The 24867-nt window shown below is 42.1% G+C and overlaps 3 protein-coding genes across 7 annotated transcripts in view; 2 read left to right on the top strand and 1 right to left on the bottom strand.

Moving 5' to 3' along the window:
• Xpnpep3 (X-prolyl aminopeptidase 3) overlaps positions 1–22056 on the bottom strand; it is a 55794-nt gene extending 33738 nt beyond the window's left edge. The window contains exons 1-3 of one of the 5 annotated variants that reach the window (XM_052748403.1): positions 21823–22056; positions 11417–11530; positions 2691–3098 (exon numbers count right to left, since the gene is read on the bottom strand). In XM_052748403.1, the coding sequence (XP_052604363.1) occupies positions 2691–3098; positions 11417–11530; positions 21823–21886 (586 nt within the window). In that variant the 5' untranslated portion in view covers positions 21887–22056. Of the gene's footprint in view, positions 1–2690; positions 3099–10282; positions 10429–11416; positions 11532–13111; positions 13239–18983; positions 19626–21822 lie in introns of those variants that run through there. The other 4 variants (XM_052748399.1, XM_052748401.1, XM_052748400.1 and 1 more) reach the window with 4 other exon arrangements.
• Positions 15003–18976, top strand: Dnajb7 (DnaJ heat shock protein family (Hsp40) member B7). Its single transcript, XM_052748404.1, has one exon. The coding sequence runs from the start codon at positions 16182–16184 to the stop codon at positions 17109–17111; it is 930 nt and encodes a 309-aa protein (XP_052604364.1). The 5' UTR covers positions 15003–16181; the 3' UTR covers positions 17112–18976.
• Positions 22057–22107: 51 nt separating the features above from the next.
• St13 (ST13 Hsp70 interacting protein) overlaps positions 22108–24867 on the top strand; it is a 37470-nt gene continuing 34710 nt past the window's right edge. The window contains exon 1 of the mRNA XM_052748398.1: positions 22108–22633. Coding sequence (XP_052604358.1) covers positions 22524–22633 — 110 coding nt within the window. The 5' untranslated portion in view covers positions 22108–22523. The remainder of the gene's footprint in view (positions 22634–24867) is intronic.

Raw genomic sequence — 24867 nt, 5'->3', positions numbered from 1 at the left:
CTGGGCTTGCATTATGATGTGATAGGCTAAGCATTTTTTGACCTGGTTTCTCTGTATAGCCCTGGCTGTAATGGAACTCACTCTGTAGACCAGGCTGTCCTCGAACTCACAGAGATCCCATGCATCTGCCTCCTGAGTGCTGGGATTAAAGGTGTATGGCTCCAATGGCCTGCCATTTGAAAAATAAAAATGCCATTAAATGTACACTGCATGGGAAGTACTAAATTACAATAGTATATGTATCAATTATTTAAAAAAATTAAACCATCCCTATCACTTATTTTCTGTGTATAAAAATCAAAGCTCAACATTTATTGGGCTGGTTTTCTATGACAGTGCTGAGGTTGGAAACTGAGGCCTGGTACATGCTGGACAAGTGATATACTATCAAGATACAATTCCAATGCAGTTGTAAACTTGTAAATAAGTTTATTAGATTCTGTGGTGATATTTTGTTTGTGTTTTAATAAATATTGCCTGAAGATCAAAGAAAGGAGATTGCAACTAGAGGCTAGGCAGTGGTGGCACACATCTTTAATCCTAACACTTGGGATCTCATGCCTTTAATCCCAGCACTAGGGAGGTGGAGACAGAATGTCTGAGTGGAGAGGGAGTGTAATGTGGGAGGAGACAGGAACTCAGTCCCTTTCAGGCTGAGGATTCGGTAGAGGTAAGAAGTCTTTCCAGTGGCTGGCTGCTCTGCTTCTCTGATCTTTCAGCTTTTACCCTGATACCTGACTCCGGGCTTTCATTATTAAGACCAATTAGAATTTGTGCTACACCAACACTTCTGGTATCTGGTACTTTTACCCATCAAACATTAAGAATAGTGGATAAGCTGGGCACAATAGCACATGCCTTTAATGCCAGAGGCAGGCAGATCTCTGTGAGCTCCAGGACAGCTGGGGCTATATAGAACCTGTCCCCACCAACCCCCCAAAAAAAGGAAGAAAAAAAAAAAAAAAGAAAGAAGAAAAAAAGCTGGGTTTGGCAATGCCTTTAATCCTAGCACATGAGAGGCAGAGAAAGGCATATCTCTGTGAGTTCCAGGCCAGCTAGAGCAGCAATGAGACTCTGTCTCAAAACAAACAAGCCGGCCGGGCGGTGTTGGCGTACGCCTTTAATCCCAGCACTCGGGAGGCAGAGCCAGGCGGATCTCTGTGAGTTCGAGGCCAGCCTGGTCTCCAAAGCGAGTACCAGGAAAGGCGCAAAGCTACACAGAGAAACCCTGTCTCGAAAAACCAAAAAAAAAACCAAAAAAAAAACAACAAAAAAAAAACAAGCCAGCAAAAAACCCAAGCAAAAAAAAGAATAATGACTAGGAGCTAATGAGACAGACAGCTAATGAGACAGCTCAGTGGGCAGAGGTGTCTGGCTGGTAACTTCCGCTTGACCCCAGGAGCCCAATAATGGTGGGAGGAGAGAACTGACTCCACAAAGCTGCCCTCTAACTTCCCCATGTATGCTGTGGCATACCTGCCCCTTCCCACATCACACACACAAAAATAATAAAAATAAACTTTAAAGAAATAGTGGATAAATCCAGCCTGGTCTACAGAGCGAGATCCAGAAAAGGCGCAAAGCTACACAGAGAAACCCTGTCTCAAAAAAAAAAAAAAAAAAAAAAAAATAGTGGATAAAAACAAAACAACTCCCCGCCCCCCCCCAAAAAAAACTGATGAGAAAAGTGCTTTCAAGAAACACATGTATTGTGAGGACTTAACTATACGTGGTTAAAATTTTAAAAAAAAAATTATGTGTAGGGATGTTTTGACTGTATATATGTATATGTACCATGTTTGTGTCTGGTGCATGCAGAGGCCAGGAAAGGGTGTTAGATCCCCCAGAGCTGAAGTTAGGATGGTTGTGAGCCACCCCCCGTGGATGCTGGAAATCAAATCTGGGGCCTCTGGAAGAGAAACTGGTCTTCCACTGAGCCTTTTCTCCAGCTCCAGGTTAATTCTGACTGCCAAAGCCGACAAAGGCAGCAACTCAGGTGAGAAATGAAAAGGCCAGAGAGAGCCGGGCGGTGGTGGCGCACGCCTTTAATCCCAGCACTCGGGAGGCAGAGCCAGGCGGATCTCTGTGAGTTCGAGGCCAGCCTGGTCTACAGAGTGAGATCCAGGAAAGGTGCAAAGCTACACAGAGAAACCCTGTCTCGAAAAACCAAAAAAAAAAAAAAAAAAAAAAAAAGAAAAGGCCAGAGAGAAAACGCCTTGTGCTCAGTGTCCATGTGGTTCTCAGCTATAGCCCAAGACAGGCCTCATCATTTAATCCAGGCTGATCTTAAAACTGTCGTAGAGCTGGGTGGTGGCTGGAGTACACCGTTAATCCCAGCACTGACTGATTCAAATTCTGCTTGCTGTGGTACAAACCCATAATCCCAGCATTTAGGAGGCAGAGGCAGGTGGATCTCTGTGACTGGTCTACAAAGCAAGTTCCAGGACAGCCAGGGAAACCCTGTCTCAAAAAACCAACCAACCAACAACCAACAACAACAACAAAAACCTTTCAGAGATTCTCACGTTTCAGTCTCCCTGAGTGTTGTGATACAACACATGCCACCACATTTAGCAATAGTTTTTATAAAAGAAACGCTACTAGGAGAATTATTTTAGAAAATTAACAACTACAGGCCAAGGAAGGCCTGAATTCTAACGTGGCCTGCGATTTGATTTTACTAGCATTACCTTTCAGTTTAGGTACTAGGTGTTGAAATTCTTCCAGGGTGTAGGCTTCATCCACCCCAGTGAGGGCTATCGCTCCATCCGTGCCAGACCGAGGGCCATCCCACAGTTCTCGACCAGGGTCTCTCCGAGGCACAAAAAGCATGGCCTTATGGGATGGCAACTGCTTCCCAGAGAAGCTCTGAAGGACCAGAATGCTGTCAGGCTCCTGGAATCCACACAGATACAGGAAATTGTTGTCCTGGTGGAACGTGTAGGGGATGTCATTGCTCATGTAGTACGTAGGGTTAGAGAGGACCACCACCGTGTGGTCGGTTCCACTGTGCTCCTGTGCTTCCTTGTGGACCAGAGCCATCAGCTTGTGTCTTCGAAGTGCATATTCCACCTGGGACAGTCCTGGTGTCACCTCCCCTAGAAATGGACGGGAAAAAAGTCATTGGATGTTTTGAATGGCTAGACTTACACTGCTAGAGTACCTAAAATCGTTAGTATCGGAAGGAGACATCTATGATCATTCCTTTAATTGATGATATAGCACACAAAGAATTAGGATAATTCAGGTTTTTAATTCACTGCAAATTGTAGTCAAATGTGATTACATCTGAAAAATTATTATTATGACCCTGTAAGATTTTGTACAGATCTTTGGTTTCTTCTTTTATTCCTCTAATCAAGTGTTTATCAAGCATTATTTTTTTTATTTTTTTTTAGAGACTCTTTTTTTTTTTTTTAAGATTTATTTATTTATTATGTACACAGAGGAGGGTGCCAGATCTCATTACAGATGGTTGTGAGCCACCATCTGGTTGCTGGGAATTGAACTCAGGACCTCTGGAAGAGCAGTCGGTGCTCTTAACCTCTGAGCCATCTCTCCAGCCCTCAAGCATTATTTTTAAAAATATTTATTTATTTTTATGCATATGGGTGTTTGCTTACATATATGTCTGTGTAACACATGTGTGCTGGTCCCCTCAAGAGGCCAGAAGAAGGTGTTAGATCCCCTGGACTTGAAATTACAGATGGTTGTGAGCCACCATGTGGGTGCTGGAAACGACACCTGGGTCTTCTGCAAGAGCAGCCAGTGCTCTTAATGGCTGAGCCGTCTCTTCAGCCTCTTATAGAACATTATTATGTGCAAGGATATAGTCAAAGCTTCCTTGAAACTTCAATATGTTAAATATATTTTCATACATTATTTCTGTATGACTTCCCTGTAAAAAGGGCAATTTCCATAAGGGCATAGATTTTTGTCTGTTCAACGTATTACCAAGGTACAGAATAATTAGAATATAGTAGACTCTTGATAAGTGTTTGCTAATAGTATGTAGTTTTTATTATAATAGTTGATAAAAATTTTCCTCAATTTCAAGACCTTTAAAAAAAAATCTTGGGGCTGAGGAGATGGCTCAGTGGTTAAGAGCAGTGACTGCTCTTCCAGAGGACCTGGGTTCAATTCCCAGTACCCACATGGCAGTTCACACCTGTCTGTAACTCCAAGATCAGACACCTTCACACAGACATACATGCAGGCAAAACACTGATGAACGTAAAATAAAAATAAACCATCAAAAAAAACTCTCTTCTGAATTCCTAAGGCATAATGTATCTTTTTAGTAAGACCTGTCCCCTTTCTTTATCCTGTATTTACAGTGAGCGAGGCAAATCCACTAAAAGCCAGAGTCATACCATCCCCCTGTTGAGGCTGTTGTGGGAATCAAATAAAGCACGTCGTTCTTTTTGTTCCCTTTACAGTTTAAATTAATTCACTTACTCATTAACTTACTTGTGTGAGTGTGGGCATGCATGTGCCACAGTGTGCATGTAGAGTTCAGAGGACAATCTGCACATGTCAGGCTTTTCCTTCTGCTATGCTGGTCCTAGAGACTGAGTTCGGGTTATAACAAAAATCTGAAAACCTTATTCAATTAAAAATATGTATAATAAAAATCCTTTTCACTTTTATTGATGAAATTGGCAATAAATAAAAAGAAGTAATTTAGGACCCACAGGCTAGTCTCAATCAATCAAAGCAATAGTGGCCGAGAAAGACGACGGACCAGCCTACTTCATTTTAAGATTAAAATCCATCTTGTGACAAGGTCAAAATAAGCTCATGCCTGTTTTCTGTAAAACTTGGATTTGACCAGGTCTAGGCCCATTTTCTGGAATTTGACATGTTCCATACCTTACACCCTAATCTCCACCCTAAGACGTTCTGCCCAATAATTCTGAAATGCTCTGCCAAGTGCCTATGTAACCAAAGCCCCTTGGACATTCCCTAGCCTTGTAGTTTCTGGGCTATATGAGCCCCACTTTTTCCTGTTTAGTGTTATTTTCTCAAACCCCACCTTAGGGAGATAGCCCTGTCTGACAGAAAATAAAGCTTGTCTCCTTTGACCAAAGAATTTGGTGGGGTTAATAAAGAACCCACACCCACATCTGCCTCCTTCAGAGACCAAGCCTCCTGAGTCTCCTCGAATCGGGCGGAAATCTTTGTACCGGAGCTACTCTGATAACTAGTCATGCCAAGTCTGCCATTGCTACTCAGCATTGGAAATTTCCTAGTTACTCAAGCAGCAAATGTGTGCGTATGTGCATGCATGTATGTGGGTGTGCATGTGTGAGTGTGTGTGTCTGTGAAGAGCAAGCAAGGTTTTACTGACAGCTCCCTGAAGCAGGGAGACGTCCTGAGAATGGGCTGCTTGTAGACACGCTTTCATAAAAGCAGAGACTGATTAGAATTTGAACTTCTAAACTCCTGCCTCCATCTCTAGAGTGCTGGCATTACAACCATGTGTCACCACACTCAGTTTTCAGGGTTCTCAGGCATGCTAGGCAAGCAGTCTACCAACTGAACTATATAGACCCCCGCCCCCCAGCCTCATTTAAAGCGTTTCTTTATGAAATCTGGTTTCGTAAGAACAATTGTTTGAGAAGTCTTTAAAATATCGGCTATACTTTTCCAAGTGTAGTAATTATCTACAGTTTGGAATAATCATTAGCTTCTAAAATCTCAAAGCAGTAGAGTAATAAATCACAACAGAAAGCTATGCAGGAAAGGAACCTTCTCTTCATCTGGTTGGGAGTAAAAAGCATGTAAAAGAATGACCTCTGTACTCTCTCAGTAAACTTGGCGGTTGCAATGGCCTTTGATCACAGAACCAACAGTCAATCTGCCCTGAATTTCTTCTGATAAAACTGTTATGTCTGAGCAGGCATTCTGGCATTTTGTGAAACTGTAATTATTAAGGATTATAGTTAGCATTTTATCTTGTGGGATCAATTAGAGACAAGGAGCCCTTCTACTAACTTTACTGAACCAATCAAAAGACTAGAGGTTGCCCAATCAATTCTGACTGCAGCCATGAAGGAAGTGCTTCCAAGACAATTAGGACTGGGTCTTTTAAGAGAGCAAGAAGAACATTCTTCACGTTTTGTTAGCCAAGCAGAAAACCCAGAGAGAAAAGAGCAATAAAGACCAAAAATGGATGGGAAGATGGAGATTTATGCTGTAATCTAGGTATGTAGTTTAATTATTTCCCAAAACTAACTACATTTAAGGTGGCCTATTCTGAAAATAATTGTTTAATATTAGGCAGTTTTTACTGTATACAAGTAGTTCATAAACTGATTATCAGTCAGAGAATGAGGAAAGAAAAAATTATTTTGTGTTTCCTTCATAATGTGAGACACAGGCTTCTGAAAAATGAAATAATACTAAGTAGATTTCATTTGCATATATTGAGCAAAACAAGAGACAGAAAGGGTACATATCATATAATTCACTTATAGGGCAACATAAACAGGCATTGTGATCTTGAAACCAGAGGAATGGTTTCTTATGGAAGTGGGGGTTCACTACAGCAGGGTACAAGGGAATTGCCTGGAGCACTGAACATGTGTTATATCTTTTGTCTGTGTGTGTGTGTGTGTGTGTGTGTGTGTGCATGCGACAGAGCCATGCGGAGGTCAGAGGACAGCTCTGGGTTTGTCTTTACTTGTCACGTTGTTGGATACAGGGTCTCGTTTGCTGCTGCATGTAGCAGGCTAGCTGGCTCATGAGCTGTAGCAATACTGGGATCCAGTGCATCTGGACTTTTCATGTGTTCTAGGGATTCAAACTTCGGGCCTCCTGCTGTGCAGTAAGCAGTTCACCCATTAGGCCATCTTCCCCACCCTCCTTTTGATTTTCCAGACAAGCTTTGCCTAACCAGGTTGGCTTCAAACTTACTGTGAAGTGGAGGACCTTGAACTACTGATCCTCCCGAGTATAAATTTTAAAAGATAATAAAATGTTCTATATATCGACCAAGTTTTTAGGTTATACTGGTGGCCATCTTTGCCAAAACTTAATTGTAGATCTGTACAACTCACTGGACATAAATTTTATCTGATTAAGAACATACACCAGTCTCTATATTAAGGAGTGGGGGAGGTGGGTCAGCTTAACAGAAGTCACAGTCATCTGGAAAAAGGGAACTTCAATCAAGAAAATGCCTCCATAAGATGGACCCATAGGGTAGTTAAGAACATTTGTTGCTCCTTCAGAAGGTCCAGGTTTGATTACCAACATCTACATGGCAGCTTGCAACCATATGTAACTCCAGTTTCAGGGGATTAGTTGCCCTTTTCTGGCCCCTGCAGGCACTATACACATGTGGTGCACAGACACATGAAGGCAAAATAATACACACTTAAATAAGTAATAAAAAAATTAAATAGAAAAATTTTACAATTCAGCTCTGGCTGGCAGTGTACAGAATTCTAGGTGCTAGTTAAAATATAAAGGCAAATTGAAACTAACAGTCAACATGAATTAGACATATAGGTGAAAACTATAGTCTATCCACCTACAAAGCTATAAATGTAAAGAACAAATACAGCATACCGCCTTTGTTTTGGATTCAGGGGGTAAAGGCTGTTGTTTAGTGGAGAACACACTATAGTATTTATGAGGTTCTGGGTCTGGTTCGTAACACCAGGAAAACTAATTTCAGGGGATCTGATATCCAATGCCCTCCTCTGACCTCCATAGATACCAGGCATGCATATGGCGCACATATATATAGAGGCCAACTACTCACACACACAACATAAAATAAATCTAACAACGACAACAAAACAGGTTGTGGTGGGTGTGGTGCTACACATCTGTAATCCTAGACTTGTGGAGGTGAAATAGGAACACTGTTCACCAGTTCCAGGCCAGAGAGGCTACAAAGAAAGTTAAAGCAAACACCATGACTTACTAACCCTTCCTTTCTAACCCTTAAGGATCTTGTGAGTTGCTGAAATTTGATGAAGTAGGTCTACGGGGTCTTGGCATGTACATTTTCCTTGACAAAGTTCACCCATGGTTTTGACACATTCAAAATGCTTTTGTCATTTCTTGTGCACATTTTAACCTTTTTTTCACTTTCTTTTGAGATAGGGTCTCACTGTATAGATCAAGATGTCCTTGAACTCACAGAGCACCACCTGTTTCTGCCTTCTGAGTGTTGGGATTAAAGGTACACTATACTCAGCTAACATTTAAATTTTCTTCTCTTTCTTGAGACAGGGTTTCTCTGTGTAACAGCCCTAGCTGTCCTGGAACTCTTTCTGTAGACCAGGCTGGCCTTGAACTCACAGAGATCCGCCTGCCTCTGCCTCCCGAGTGCTGGGATCAAAGGCCACTGCCCAGCACATTTAAATCTTTTAAACAGCATTAAAACAATAGCAGCAACAACAAAATAAACTCATATAATCCCACCAAAACAATGTCTTTAATTTTTCATATATTTATTTTATTTTGAACTCACAGAAATCCACCTGCCTCTGCCTCCTGAGTGCTGGGATTAAAGGTATGAGCTACCATGCCTGGTCTTTTCAGATTTTTAAAAAGACTTATTTATTTATATTTTATGTGTTTGAATGTTTTGCCTGTATGTATGTCTGTGTATCACATGTGTGCTTGGTGCCCCTGGAGTCCAGCAGAGGGCATCAGATATTCTGGGACTTGAGTTTCAAATGGTTGTGAGCCACCACGTGGGTGCTAAGAATCAAATGCAGGTCCTCTGGAGTATGGCCGGTCCTCTTAACTGCTGGGCCATCTCTGCAGCCCAACATTTCTGATATTAAAGTTAATTATCTTTAACAATTTACTTTTAACAAATGCACTTCTTTAGGGGAGAACTTACTTAAATTACATGAAAGATGGGTTTGTAATTGACTTAGAAACTCTTAAGGGGAGACAATTTGGGAAAGTGAATCTATAACTCAACAGTATTCTTTTGAGTAGTGGAATTATAAGTAACTAAAGTATGCTTTTCTACATTCTATATTCTTTGTCTCATGTATAGGACTCATTTAACAGGAGAGATTGACGTGTTCTGCTAAAGTTGTAAGTTGTAGGTATTATTACCGCTATGTCAAATGTGAGATCTTTTGGAGCAAAGCTACAGCTGACAAAAATGTACTCTTTAGGTTGGCCAGTTAGATGTGAGTTTTTCATTCTTTTTTTTAGACAGGGTCTTACAATGTAGCTCTGGTCATCCTGGAGCTTGTTATATAGACCAGGCTGGCCTGGAACCCACAGAGATGCTCCTCCCTCTACCTCTAAAGTGCTGGGATTAAAGGTATGTGTCATTACTACAGTTTAAAATAGAGTTAAAAAAAATGTGTGTATGTCTGTGTGTGGGTAAGTATACATGATCCATGCTTTAGATACCTTTGTCCTGTAAAATCTGCATGCTTAATGGCATGGCAGATGGTCCCTTTAAACTTTATGACATTCATGATCCTGTTATGTGAAAACCTTTCATGTATGTATATATGTATGCATGCATGCATGCGCTTGTTATGTGCCTATACTACTGATCTGTGCTTCTAACACAATACTTTAACCAGCCACATCCTTCCAACCCTAAGTGCTCCGATCACTGTGCAAAAGCAGACGCAAACTTCGTGGCTCCCACATGTAAACTGTGAACCAGAAGAGAGGAGACCACACAAAGCGTGCATCTTCACTCATGGAAAACTACTCCAAGTACTTACTATCTGTATCTACTTGTTTTGTTTTGTTTTTGTTTTTTGAGACAGGGTTTCTCTGTGTAGCCCTGGCTATCCTGGAACTCACTCTGTAGACCAGGCTGCCCTTGAACTCACAGAGATCCATCTGTCTCTGCCTCCCAAGTGCTGGGATTAAAGGCATATGCCACCATTCTCCGGCTTCTATTTTTCTCTTTTTAAAGGAAATTTTCATGTTGTATGTGATGGGCATTGAGACTGAATATTGATGTTTTGTTTCAAGTTGTTTTTAACATTTTCTCCGAACAATATTCAGATCTGTGGCAAAGGCAAAAGTAAAAAAGTTATGTACATAATGTAGAGAGCAAAGGAATTTAGACATGAGTAATTTATCTTCACCTGATTGTGAGACTCAAGGCCTGGGAAATGCAGCTTACCACATAAAGAATTTCACCACAAGAAATCAATCATTTCAAAGCTGGTAAAATTTAAGTATGAATTCTACCTTTTTTTTCCTTTTAAACAGAAACTATAGGTAGGTCAATAGGGTAAAAAAAAACCTTTAGTATCAATTGGACTATGCTTACCTTACAGCTTTGAAAACTCTGATTTCTTGTGTGTTGCAGTGGTGAGCTGCATTTCCTGCTGTCGGCGGACTTCCCAGCAGGAGTTCTAGTCTGATGGAGAAGCAGCCAAAGGAAGTCCTCACTGAGAGACACACTGGTGTCATTCACTGAGTGGAAACAGTGCAAGAGTAATGTATTTCTAAGGGGATTTACATTATTAACACATGTGCTTTCATAGCAACTTACAGACACACATATTTACCTTTCCATGGTGGAAGGAATAAGTCATTATCCTTAAAAACCTGACTTTTTCTATAAAGCATTTGGTTTTACCCTACTATCCTATCTCTGGAACACTGTTCACAAATGCATCATCGCCTTCCTACACACAGAACCAAACAGTGTCAAGTCTTAACTGAGCAATTGTGATGCAGCTGTTCCAGCAGCGTCTCTAGAAAAAAAAAGAAACCTTCATAGTCTTTCGCATGACCTTTATCAACTGAGTCGGCCACTTCTCATAGCGACAGACATCTGGAAATTTTGTCCAACCTACTTTGAAGTAATTCTGTTAAACAAAATTTTCAAGTGAACAGTTAACATTTTAAATAGAAACAAAAGGTCAACAGAAAATAGTTTTAGAAACTATGACTTAGAAGTTTTGTTTAAAAATTCTTGAAATATGAAGCTAGAGATGGGTCAGTGGTTAAAAGTACCGGCTGCTTTTTCAGAGGTCCGAGTTCAGTCCCCAGCACCAACATGGCAGCTTACAACAATCTCTAACTGCAGTTACAAAGGATACAATGCCCTCTTCTGGCTTCTAAGGGCAATAGGTATATATGTGGTATACAGATATACATGAAGGCGAAATACTCATACCTATAAAAAGAATTCTGAAATATATACTTCTTACTGGTTATTCTGAATTATAGTTCATTGCATTTATTGTTCTAGATTGAATGTCAATATAGTACCAGTAGCTCTATAGACTCATCTAAACTTAATTAAAATAAGATTAAAACTTTAATTCCTCAGTCACATTAACAATACTATCAGTTAATAATCCTGACACACTACTACTGGGAAAAAATTTTAATGCATAGCATTATTCTAGACAGAGCATGTAACAGAAGTGGTTGTTACAGTCAAAGGCCTTACCTGGTCTGAGGAGGTGTGGATGTGTAACTGGGCTGGGCTGGCCTAAGTACCGGTTTGGAATCTTCTTCAGCACAGGCTGAAGGGAGTACCTTCGCTGTAAACATGACATGCATCCTGAAGAAAAAAACAAAGGATGCAATGGAACATCTTCACAACATGCACACTATTCCCAGTGTATTTGGATCCTTACAAAATACACATCAGCATTTCTTTCCTCCTCCTTCCAATATGTTCGTGGCTCTTTCTCTATGCAGAGCCTGTATTGGACCCTAAGAAACACAAGTTAAGATCTTTACTCCCAGAGACTTGTCTGCTAGAGCAGAACGAACACACACACAACACAGTATGAGTAAGGGGCTATGAGGAGGAGAGAGAGGAGGATGGAGTAAAAGCAAACAGGGTCAGAAAGGAGTTGGGGGGGGGTTGCCCAAGGCTATGCTCTAAAATTTGGAAAAACAGAATCAACATTTTTTTTTTTTTTTTTTTGGTTTTTTCGAGACAGGCAACATTTTAATTGAGACTACGTTAGCTATAAGAAAACAAGTACTTACTATTTCATTTACTCTTGGAATGTTAGTCTGATAAAAATAATCTAGGAAAAAATGCTTAGCCATAGCTAACATATAATGTGAGCATGGTTAGCATTAATTTAACCATTTTATTTAGGACATCACCAGAACACATGCTAAGCAAGACATAAGAGTAAGATTGTTTGCCCTCGTAGTCAAAATGAAGCATGATGGAGATGAGGCAAGACAGAACATTACAATACTATACAAAGAGCTAGATTCATAAACACAGCAACTGTCATATATTAAGATGGGTCCAGTCACAAGGAGAGGCACATGGAGTTGTTCATAAAACATATTTGTGTGACTGCAGAAGGTGAGGACTACTCCGAACAGCAATCACTCAAGATACCTCCCCTGAAGGGGAGAAGTGAAAAGCGCTTCATGACGTCATTACAGCAGGCACCATGCGTGCAAATGTGCTTGGATGTAGAGGAGGAGGGAGGCAGAGAGAACACATGAGAACGAACTAGTGCAACAACAGGCTACTCCACTAGCAGACCTTTGAAAGCTTTACACGGTTTAACCTGGCACTTGGCAGGCAGAGGCAGAGACAGGTGAATCTCTAAGTTGGAGGTCAGATTGGTCTATATCGTGTGGTCTAGGACAGCCATTGCTACATAGTGAGACTGTGTCTCAAAAAAACCCAAACAAATGAGTTGTCAGAATCAGACAGAATAACAATTTATATAAATTCATACAGCATTGGATAAAATGAGATTCAAATTTAGGATTATTTAAATTCAAAATCTTTGGACTCAGTCTTCCATCCAGCCTCAATACAGATCTTATTTAATCCCAATGACACAATCAGTACTGTAAACTCTTGGACATACAATCAGTTCAAAAGGGGAGTATCATAAATCAGATTAGGAATAATTGTAGAGCCTGGGAAGCATTAACAATGGCATGTATTTGAGAGTTAGGAGTCTGTGTGTGGTGGATATGTGAGTTGTGGGTATATGTGTGGAAGCCAGAGCTTTATGACAACTGCCCCCCACCGCCCAGCTGAGGACCGAACCCAGCAAGCGCTCTGCCACTGAGCTAAAAACCAACCTCGACAAATGTCTTAAGTTGCTCTTCCCTGCATTTTTAGAGACAAAGATTCACTAATCCTGGCGCTCACCAATTTGGCTAGACTGGCTGGCCAGTAAGCTTCAAGGACCTCTATTCCTGGCTCCATGCTAGGGTTCAGACACACAGCAACACACTGCAGATGTGCAGGCATGCTCACTCCTGATCTTCGATCCCGACCTTCAGAACTGAGAGAAAACAAACTTCTGTTGCTCTAAGCTGCCAAGTTTATAGTATTAGTTGTGGCAGGCTCGGGGACTAATGCAATGACTTGCTAAGCTTTCAAGGCACTGACTGAGAACTGGCTGAACTCACTACAAGTCTGTCTCTGTTCTTAAATCAGGTCCAGGTAGAAAAAGAGCAGGCATTGAACAATCCTTAATTTTTTTTTTAAAAAAAATAAACTTTATTATAAAGAATTTACAAATAAAAAAATCACATTTCAAAACGAACCAGACCTAAAGTCTATACATGTCAATGAACTTCTATACAGTTGGAGTAGCCATTTGGAATTGGAAGTTGTGGAGTTTTACATTGTATTTTATATTTTTACTACCAAATACTTTTATGCACTTACCCACCACCCAAAATGAAAAATAACCTGAGTCAGAACCAGAAAAAGAACTTTACAGCCTCTTTTGTAACTTGCAACTTTAATATTTTTAGAAATTTATCCCTACCCAGCTGGGCGATGGTGGCACACACCTTTAGTTCCAGCACTAGGGAGGCAGAGGCAGGTAGATCTCTGTGAGTTGGAGGCCAGTTTGCTCTACAGAGCGATTTCCAGGACAGGCTCCAAAGCTACACAGAGAAACCATGTCTCAAAAAAACCAAAAAAAAAAAAAAAAAAAAGAAAAGAAAAGAAAAAAATCTTTTTACCCCTATCCTAACTTTTTTTGAGACAGGGTTTCTCTGTCTACCTCTGGTTGTCCTGGAACTTGCTTTGTAGACTAGGCTGGCCTCAAACTCACAGAAATCCACCTGCCTCTGCCTCCCTAGTGCCTGGCCTAAATACAGGTCTTAAAACCTCCAGAGAAATAACCTTCTCCAGAGCAGAGCAGTGTTTGCCTCTTACATTATTTCTAGAAAGAGGACGCAGCAGAGGATGACTGATAGTAAGAGCATGCTAATGGGGTACAAAGGAATGGAGTGGTACAAGGAAAAGGAATAAAATTACACGTCTGAGGCTGAGCTGGGTGGTGGAGGCTGTTAATCCCAGCACTAGGGAGACAGAGGCAGGCAGATCTCTGAGTTCGAGGCCAGCCTGGCCTACAGAGTGAATTCCAGTACAGCCAGGGTCACACAGAGAAACCCTGTCTCGAAAAAAACAAACAGAAGCCAAGACAGACAAACAAAAGAAGTCTGAGGCTGGGCTATAACTCAGAGGTATAGTACTTAACATTCACATGCTGGGCTCTGGGTCAATCCCCAGGACTGTCAAACAGACAAAACTCTAAGGCCATCTCCCTACAAGTTTCTAATAAACAATGTGAAATAGCCCTCTGCCCTGTTCATCACATTCTTCTCATTTGTTTTTGAGAACATATCACATTTTCTCAAGCTGTTTTATGCATTTTTGTTGTTGTTTTGAGACATGGTCTCTTTACATAGCCCTGGTTGTCCTGGACCTCATTATGTAGACTAGACTGACCTCAAACTCACAGAGATCCTGCTGCCTCTGCCTCCCGAGAGCTGGGATTAAAGGTGTGCACCACCGGAGCATGGCCAGTTATTTTATACATTCTGTATAATCTTTTTTTGTTTGTTTGTTTGTTTTTTGTTTTTCGAGACAGGGTTTCTCTGTGTAGCTTTGCGCCTTTCCTGGAACTTGCTTTGGAGACCAGGCTGGCCTCGAACTCAGAGATCTGCCAGGCTCTACCTCCTGAGTGCTGGGATTAAAGGAGTGTGCCACCACTGCCTGGCTTTTTTTTTTTTTTTTTTTTTTTTTTGACATTCTGTAAAATCTTGTTACTTAGTTTCCTCTGTAACTTAGGCTGGCCTGGAACTCTCCTTAGTCGCCGTATCTCAGCCTTCTACATTGGGTTTACTGGCATGAACTACCTTACCCATTCTGCATCTCATTACAATTGAAAATTACTACTTTTGTTCAATATGGCTATCAGCAGAAGCTAAAACTACCTGGCACAAAGTAGCCATTATATACTGAATACATAAACGCACAGCTTCCACAAGTTTTATTCACTTTTCTTTTTTCTTCTGGCAAACAGTCACATTACATAGCATGGGCTTCGAGATTTTTACTCGTGTTTTTATACTAAGACTCACTGCTGGCAGAAAGCTTCAATGGAAGGCTAATTCCAGCAAGTCTTCTCTGAGACCATAGCCCAGGGTGCCTCTTACACAACCAGTGTATCTATTTGGTGTATCTTCCATCATAGTTTTTATTACAATTAAATTATTTATATCTTCTATTGAATGCATGTCTTTAGAATAAATTTCTCAATTGCTTGAGTGTCCCTCCACCCAAAGTCTTCTAAGTCTTTATTTTTCTAAATCAAAACATAGAAGCTGGGTTGTGGTATCACATGCCTTTCATCCCAGCACTCGGGAGGCAGTAGCAGGTAGATCTCTAAGTTCGAGGCCAGCCTGGTCTACAGAGGAAATGAGTTCCAGGATAGCCAGGGCTACACAAAGAAACCCTGTCTCGGAAAAAAACAAAACAAAACAACCAACCAATGAACCAGCAAAATCCAGAACTGTGCAATAATTAAGGGCCAGTAATCTGGAAGTCAGAATACACAGGAGGGATGCTGTGGCTATTAGCCCGGATCGCACTGAGGCACTACCCAAAGCTTCCAGGAAGATATGGGAGAAATAGCAGAGGCGGCTGAGCACAGAATGACTCTGGGGAAGTTGCATTTGGAAGAGCCAATCCCTACTCTACCTCAGTATGACACCACAATGCAGCTCTGACATGTGCTGCCCCCCTGCTGACCACATAATCAGATGTCAGCAGTGACCCACAGCACTAGCACTACCTTCAATGTAAAAATGTGCCTGTTTGCAGTCACTTCTACCACCAGCAGCAGCAGCGGAGCCTGAGCTGCAAGGAAAACAGTGCTCACTATCAAAGGTGTTTGTTCCCAATACTCTGTCAAACCATGGTGGACTACTATGAAGTTCTAGGAGTGCAGAGATACGCTTCACCAGAGGACATAAAAAGAGCTTACCGAAAAGTGGCACTTAAATGGCATCCTGATAAAAATCCAGAGAATAAAGAGGAAGCAGAGCGAAAATTCAAAGAAGTCGCCGAGGCATATGAAGTATTATCAAATAGTGAAAAACGGAACGTTTATGATAAATATGGCAAGGAGGGATTAAACGGCGGAGGTGGAAGTCATCTTGATGACGAATGTGAGTATGGTTTCACATTCCGTAAGGCAGATGATGTCTTTAAAGAAATTTTTGGTGAAAGGGACCCATTTTCATTTCACTTCTTTGAAGACTCACTGGAGGACCTTTTGAGCAGTTCAAGAAGCTCCAACAGAAGCAGAAACAGAGGCACAGGATCCCTTTTCTCCCATTCCTGTGACCACCCAGTGTTTACTAGGCTTTCTCCTTATGACACAGGATATATGTCTTACGTTTCACTGGGGCATGAGGGTCTTACTTCATTCTCTTCCCTGGCATTTGATGATACCGAGATGGGCAATTACATACCTATTACCCCTTCAGGCAAAACTGTTAATGGAAGAAGAATCAACTCAAAGAAAATTTTTGAGTACCATCAAGATATAGAAGCTGAAGATGACGAGTTGAAATCCTTTCTTGTAAACAGTGTGGCAGAAGAAGAGGGCTTTGCAGAAAAATGGAACTGGAGAAGACAGTCATTCAACAATTATTCACCAAATTCCCACAGCCCCCCAAATATATCTCCATATACTCTCGTGGACAACAATGAACAAGGTACACCTTGGGTCACCAGCAAGAAGGATCCTTCCATTTTCTCAGCAGGATTCAAAGAAGGTGGTAGGAGGAAAAAAAAGCACAAAGAGGGGCAGAAGAAGAGGTCAAATAAAAGGAATCGCTAATTCACTCTTTAGACACATGATGATCATAGAGCATCTGAACGCCACTCTTCTGTGTGTCTTGGTTAATCAGAGCTTTTTTTTTTTGTTGTTGTTTTTTGAGACAGGGTTTCTCTGTGTAGCTTTGCGCCTTTCCTGGAACTCACTCTGTAGCCCAGGTTATCCTCTAACTCACAGAGATCTGCCTACCTCTGCCTCCTGAGTGCTAGGATTAAAGGCGTGCACTACCACCGCCCAGCCTTTATTCAGAGTTTTAGAGATAACATCTGTTAATACTATGTGGGTTGTGTGTGTGTGTGTGTGTGTGTGTGTGTGTGTGTGTGTGTGTGTGTATGTGTTTTTGAGATGGGGTCTCAACTATGTACTCTAGGCTGGCCTCAAACTCACAGAGACTTGCCTATCTTTGCCTCAGTTGCTGAGATTGAAGGTGTGCACTACTGTGCATGGCTTAAAAAAATTTTTTTTTTTTTAAAACAAGATTGTGGACATTTGGTCAGTAGTTGTGTGAATAGGTTAGGTCAGAAAAAGGTGAATTTGTGTAATAGTGATTTTAAAACCATAGAAAACTGCAAAGTTTTTTTTTAATGTTTTACTTTTGAGTGGTTTGAGCATAGAATTTTTTTTTCTGGTGAAGTTTATGACCTATTTAATTTCTTTAATTAATATCATCACAAATTCCTGGTAAATGCACACAGCATTAGGAGATAAAAATCTATTAAGAAACACAGGTTCAGACTATAACAAGTATTTGAAGGTTGAAGTAACTAGACATATTTGCACAAAGATGTTCACAGTAGTTCTAATTCACAGTATCCAAGAGGTAGAAGCAACCCAAACGATCATCAAGAGCCCAGGACATTAACAAAAATTGATGAGTAGTCACACTTGTGAGCCTGCGCGTGCACGCGCGCGCGCACGCACACACACACACACATATACACACACACACACACACACACACACACACACACACACACACACACACACACACGAGAGAGGAGGAAAAAAAGGCCTGGCATACTGCCTGCTTAGTTGTTTGCTGAGGGCAGTTTTAACTGAAAAATCTTGTCATTTGCTACAACATAGATGAGCTAAAGAATACCAAAATAGAATACTAAAATCTTAAGATGCTAAGTGAAATAAGCCAGTCACTCAGACAAATACTGAGTGATTAATGTTAAGACAGTATCTAAAGCAGTCTAATTGAGACAGGAAGTGGAAAAGAGGCTGTTTTGTGTGTATAGAGTTTCAGGCCTGCAAAATAAAACATTCTGAAAAGCCACTTCCCAATAATGTGAATATACTAATACCAATGAACTGCACATTTAAAAAAATGTCTAATATGGTAAACTAAATTTAATGTGCATTATACCACAACTTTAAAAAAAAGTGAGTATTCCCCAAGATTCCTTGGAACAACCTTGCCATATCATGAGCTGCAGGCCACCAGGCACTCTCTCCAGATATGAAACTTTTTAGTTTTATCGTGTCTGTATGTAGGAGCTACAAATGCATTACTGTAAAATATTTATAGTCATTTCATTTAAGGATCATGTTGGGAGAAAAAATGGTGAGTTACAAATACATTAGAAACCAAACAAATGGTTTGAGCTAAATATTTTATTTAAATTTGCTTCTTTTAAAAATAAATCACCTTTTACTGTAACACTGTTACATCTTAGCTTTCTACAATGCTTTCATCTTCATTACACTGCTTCTCTCATTCATTTAACATTACTATTGGGGGCCCTCTACTTGCGAAGCAGTGTCAGCTATTTGAGGTACACAGTGCTAAGCAAACCTTAGCCACCGAGTCTACAAACTGGAGACAGATAATAAGTCAAACAGGATCTGCTAGCTTTTTTAGTTGCTTACTTCAAGAGATGGAGCAAAGAAACTTCGGAGTATAGGATTATAGTTTTCCCATGTGAGTATTTGGTGAGATACTTCCAGACACTGGGACAAGCAAGGTGCCACATTCCTGATGCAGGCTGCACGAGAGGAACTTGAGGAGCACTAGATCAGTGCCGCAGGCTAAGGATGGCAAATGGATGAAGCCAAAACCCTGAAAGGAAGCAGACTTCTTCAGGAGCTGCTAGGTCACCACATGCATGTTAACTGTTACATGGGAGAAACTAAGCCATAGAAGATTTTGAGGAGAGGGATAACATATGTAAATTGAACTTCTCTGTTGATGCCAAAAGACTCAAACAAGCAAAGGTAGAAAAAGAAGTTAAAATATTGCCACAATCCATTTAAGGGATTATAATAGTTTGGTCCAAGGTGGTGGCAATGGGGGGTGTGTGAGTAAAAGTGTTAACATTAGGATACATTGAAAAGGTAGAGCCAACAGGATATGCTCACAGGGTATGACAGGAGTTGAGACCAACAGTTTTTGGAACACAGGAAACAGAAGAATGGAACTGTCTTAAGTGAGACAGGAGCCCAGAGGCTAAGTTTTGGATATGCTACATGAAGAGATGCTCAACTTTTTTTTTTTCCCTCGAGACAGGTTTTCTCTGTGTAGCTTTGCGCCTTTCCTGGAACTCACTTTGTAGACCAGGCTGGCCTCGAACTCACAGAGATCCTCCTGCCTCTGCCTCCAGTGCTGGGACTAAAAGAGTGCACCACCACCCCGCCTGAGATGCTCGACTTTACTAAGAACTGAAAACAATTCGTTGCATGACTTTTGTGCTTAAATAATCTGTCATTAAAATCTTCCTTTATAACATTTACTGGTCATATATATCCTGTTTTTCTTTTGTATTTTAGAAATGTAATTATCATAAATTCTAGGCATTTTGAAGCTGCTAGTCCCAAATTTTTGTAAATTACTATATTAAAGGGTGCAAGGAAATCATCCAGTAACACTAAAACCTATCACCTTTTTCAAATACTAAATTGAAAGCCAGAAACAACTATAAACTACTATATGTGTATATATTATATATAACTATATATATATTAACTGCACACATATATAGTTTTTGTTTCTCAATACATGGGTTTCTTTGTGTAGCCCTGGCTGTCCTCAGCCTTGAACTCAAGAGATCCACCTTACTCTGCCTCCCAGGTGTGGGATCAAAGGTGTGAGCCGCCGCCGATGCTGCCGCCACCACCGCCACCACCACCACCACCACCACCACCACCACCGGGCAAAACTACTATTTTTAAATAACTACCATAGCAAATGTGAACTTTTGTATCATCTGATTCTCAGTGGAAAGGAAAGGTAATTTATCCTTTAGGAGAAACTGGGGACAATTAGCATCCAAAGTTATTTTCAGAAAATAAAATCATAAAAGCTTAGGGTATTTTAAATGCTATCTACATAAAATGTGTCATTTAGTAAGATTAACCGGTCTCCATTCAGGATTAAAGTTGGAAAAAAGAAAATTCATTTCCAGAACCAAAACCAAACATCTCAAACCGTAATGATATGTCCTCCAATTCATCTCTCCTTTTTGAGCTTGATTTCATGTAGTTTAGGCCTTAATTGTGGTTCCTCATCGGTAAACTGAAGAGTCAATGAAACATTAATTAATAAGATGCTGAACTTGCTGGGCGGTGGTGGCACACGCCTTTAATCCCAGCACTCGGGAGGCAGAGGCCGGCGGATCTCTGTGAGTTCGAGGCCAGCCTGGGCTACCAAGTGAGTTCCAGGAAAGGCGCAAAGCTACACAGAGAAACCCTGTCTCAAACCAAAAAAAAAAAAAAAAAAAAAAAAAAAAAGATGCTGAACTTTCTTTGCTTAAAAGCAAACGGTAATAAATTTACGAGATTTTTATGTATTTTAGTCAGGATCTAGTCCTAAAGCTGGATCAAATCAGGATGTACACAAAGCTTCAAGAAAGTTATTAAAGATCAGTAGCAAAAAGCTGGTTCTAGTCTAGTCACAGGTCTCTGTGATTATAACTGATCACACATTTATTTTCATTCATTCCCATCAAAGGCACAACAACTACGAAGCTTAAAGAACAAGCTCGGTGCAATGGACAATTTTTTAATAGAAAGCTGATATAAAAAATTCATTTTCAGCGAACCCAAGTATCACACACAAGTGCCAAGACAACTTTTGATGTCAAATACCCTATTTTTTGGTTAACATTTTGCACACTCATCTAAAATATAACCCAATTAGATACCTTTGCTAGGTGGATGACTCATTATTCAGTATAAAATTTTATGTTAATCAGATTAATTGCTCACCATACTGTACACGGAGGGTTCATGTTCTCCGCGCTATCAGCCTGACTGTTCATATAAGACTTTTAGCCACGTCTCCCTTACCTCCACTACTTTGTAAACTGAACTGCACAAGACATTTGTTCCTAAACGTGTTTCTTCTACCTTTTGAGCTAGCACGCCCATGAAACCTTTGAAAACCGGAACGATTTTACGTTGCCCTAAAAGAAACAAACGCTACTTGACATGAAACACTTCAGCCAAGTATGAAGATAAAAGATACAAATTCCGAGTTCGAGTATCTTTGAGGACAGTCCCTCGGGGTTCCCCTCTCTTCAGTCATTTCGGCTTCCCAGAATATCAGAACCTAAAGCCCACTTTCCCAGAGCAGCCGGTCGAAAGAAAAATCCGTGGGGGCCCAGGAGCCGACCGGTCCAGAACCAGAGATCATCAATTTGTAGCTCTTTGGGCTGCTTTAGGCTTCTCCAAGGGAAGACCTGGAGGGGACACTGGCGGGAAAGACTCTAACCTGAGAGGCCGCGGAGCCTTGCTATAACGGGAACCAGCTTGGGGGTTGAGAGCAGGGAAGGCATGGCCAGCACCCACGCGTCAGGAAGAGAAAGTACAAGTAGCTGGTAAAGAATCCGCCAGCCCAGCCGCGTCGCCAGGAAACCAGCCAAGCGCCCTGCCCCTTCCGGTACCGAGGCGCCGCTGGCGGGCTTTCTTTCCGTGGCGGCGCAGAACAGTGACGTCACCAGGCTGGGTTTTGGCGCGCCGGCCCCCCCCCCCCAGGCTCCCCGCCCAACCCCCACAGGGCGTCTCGTTCGGCTTTCCTTCCACCTTCAGAGTATCCTATTCCAGGTGCCTCCCTGTCTCCCGCTCGAAAGCACACACGCGAGGTCCTTCATCTATCCCCCGGAGCTAGATCAGCGGGAAGAATACGCGCAAGAATGTTCGGGTCTAGACGCAGGCAATAGCACGGACAGCTACCCTTCTAGAAGGTTCTAGGCGGTGCACAAGTCCAGAGGCAGAGAGGGAGTGGGAATGAGCGAGCGAAGGACCGGGGTCACGAGGCCGTTGGGGGGGAGGAGCCAGCGGCCGGGGAGGTTCTAGTCTGTTCTGCCTCGCGGCAGCCGCCCCCTTCTACTCGGTCACGTTGAGCCGCGCCCGGGCCTGGCCTCGGGTCTCCACCGCCGCCCGCCGCCTCCTCCCGCCTCCCGCCTCCCGACCATGGATCCCCGCAAAGTGAGCGAGCTTCGGGCCTTCGTGAAGATGTGTAAGCAGGATCCGAGCGTCCTGCACACCGAGGAAATGCGTTTCCTGAGGGAGTGGGTGGAGAGGTGAGCCCTGGGCCCCGCGGACCGTTGGCGACGGGGAGAGGGCGAAGCTGGGCCCGAGCTGGCGTGGGGCGGAGGGGAGCGGGTCTCGGCCCTCGTGGTCCGCTCCCTAGGGGCTTTGAGAAGTTACCCGCGGATCAGGGCCTCTGGGTAATTTAGGAGTGGAAGTGCAGAGGGGAGAGCCTGGTTTCCCACAGTGAAGTCTCCGGGGGGGGGGGTGTGTTTTGGGGAGAAGTAAATGTGGAGGATTGTGGGGATTTGAGCACAGGAAATAATGCGCGAAACGAGACAAAGCATTTACAGAGGGGTTGTTTTTCTTTAAACTGGCGTCTTGTTTAAGTCGCTTTGACCCATATTTCGTTTTAAGTACGACCTTATAGTGGTTACTTACTTAATCACTTAAATTATGTCTACTGTACCTTAGAGGGATTTTAATTGCATGCAGTTGTGTTGGGAATCGTTCATATCCGCGTTAGTTGTAGCGCTGTCACTTCAGACTCTGTGGCAAAATGATTTTTCAAAGACCAGCGTGCTTGCAGGACTAACTAGAGAGTATTTCGCCTGCGTACGAGGAATTCCGTGAGTAGATAGTGTACCAGCTGCTGGGAAACAGTATTACTCGGGAATTGGTTTTTCCCTTTCGATGCTTTAGGCCCGTTGATAAGAGATTTTTAGGACAGGATTGAAGGGAATTTGGGGAAAAAAGAACAGAGTGCAGGCAAGCTGTAAATCTCTGCAGCTGCCAGGGAGAAGGCGGGGTGAAGATAGTTAAGTCATGGCTTCTGAAGTAGGGTCAGCAGTGGACGCTTACAAGCAGGAGTTGTAGAAATGGGGGAGAATCTTCAGGAAAAGTGAGAATTCAGCGTCAGGTCGAGCTTGTTAAAGACTTTAGTTAATATCCAAGGAAGAGATGGGGGAAAGGTGAAGTTATATTTTGTAATTAGAACCCCGAAAAAACAGGCTTAGCCGTGGAGGGAAGGACTGTGTGGAGGGAAGGACTTCTGGGCTTTACTTTGTTAATTATCTAATTGCTTTTGCATGTCTTTAGATGAATCAGCTTTTCTGAAAGGTGGTTTTCTGGCCAGGTGATTGACAGCCCAGTTGGGTTAACTTTTTAGGGGGAGCCTCAATAAATAATATGTGATTTTTTTTTTTTAAAGAATATTTATTTTTTGAGACAGGATCTCACCATGTAGCTCTGCATACTGAGAACTTGCTATGTAGACCAGACTGACCTCAAACTCACAAAGATCCGCCCGCCTCTACCCCCCGAGTGCTGGGATTCAAGGTGTGCGCCACCACTACCCGGCACGCAGCAAATATTCTTAATCACTGAGCAATCTCTCCAGCCCCAATATGTAATGTTTTGGGTGGTTTAGAATGTAGTGTCCTTCCAGGGACAGGAGGAACTCAGGTTCTGTTCCTTTGACCAGGAGGCAGTGGCTTTACTTAGGGAGCCTCACCACATCCCTGATACTCCCACCTAGGAAGGACCCTTTATATGATTAAAAATTGTTTTAGAAAGATGTTCTTATGTATTTTGCTTGCACTTTAGCAAGTGCACCACATGCCTTCTAGTGAAGCCAGAATAGGTGTCCAGTCCTTTGGAACTGTTGTCACAGACAGTTGTGAACTACCATGTGGGTGCTGGGAAATAAACCCAGGTTCTCTGAAAGAACAGCAAGTGCTCTCAACTGGTGAGCTATAATTTCTCCAGTCCTTATTTTAAATCCTACCAAAGGGCAAAGCTGATGCTTCTCTTTCAAGTATTAACAAAGAAGAGTTGGGGTCCAAGGCTGATTATGCGGGAAGAGGTCCGTTTTGAAGGGGCTTCAGCCCTTCTAATCCACTATCTGTATAGCGGAGTACAGGTGAGCTTGGTGGTGGTGGCACACTCCTTTAATCCCAGCAGGTAGAGAGGCAGGCGGATCTCTTGTGAGTTCGAGGCCTTCCTGGTCTACAGAGTGAGTTCCAGGACAGCCAGGGCTACACAGAGAAACCCTGTCTCAAGAAACCAAAGAGAGGGGGGTGGGGGAGGAGAGGACAGATGAATGGTACAAAATTTGTTTTGAGGATTACTTTCTAACGGTTTAGCAATCTACCTATTGGAGGGGAGGCTCCTCAGCTGACAAAAGGAGAGCTGCAAATCTTGTCCAGGAAGGGATTCTTTTAAAAATGACTTCTAGTGGGAAGCTTAGTGCAAGTTCCAGTATACCCCTCCCCAGAGGAAAAAAAAA

The sequence above is a fragment of the Peromyscus californicus genome, unplaced genomic scaffold (genome assembly GCF_007827085.1).
Source record: "Peromyscus californicus insignis strain IS unplaced genomic scaffold, ASM782708v3 Scaffold_20__1_contigs__length_68692818, whole genome shotgun sequence".
NCBI classification, from domain to species: domain Eukaryota; kingdom Metazoa; phylum Chordata; class Mammalia; order Rodentia; family Cricetidae; genus Peromyscus; species Peromyscus californicus.
This window is presented reverse-complemented; position numbering and strand designations above follow the sequence as displayed.

What these genes read in the sequence shown, in the direction of transcription:
- Dnajb7 (XM_052748404.1), top strand. Translation starts at nt 16,182, where the DNA reads ATGGTGGACTACTATGAAGTTCTAGGAGTGCAGAGATACGCTTCACCA.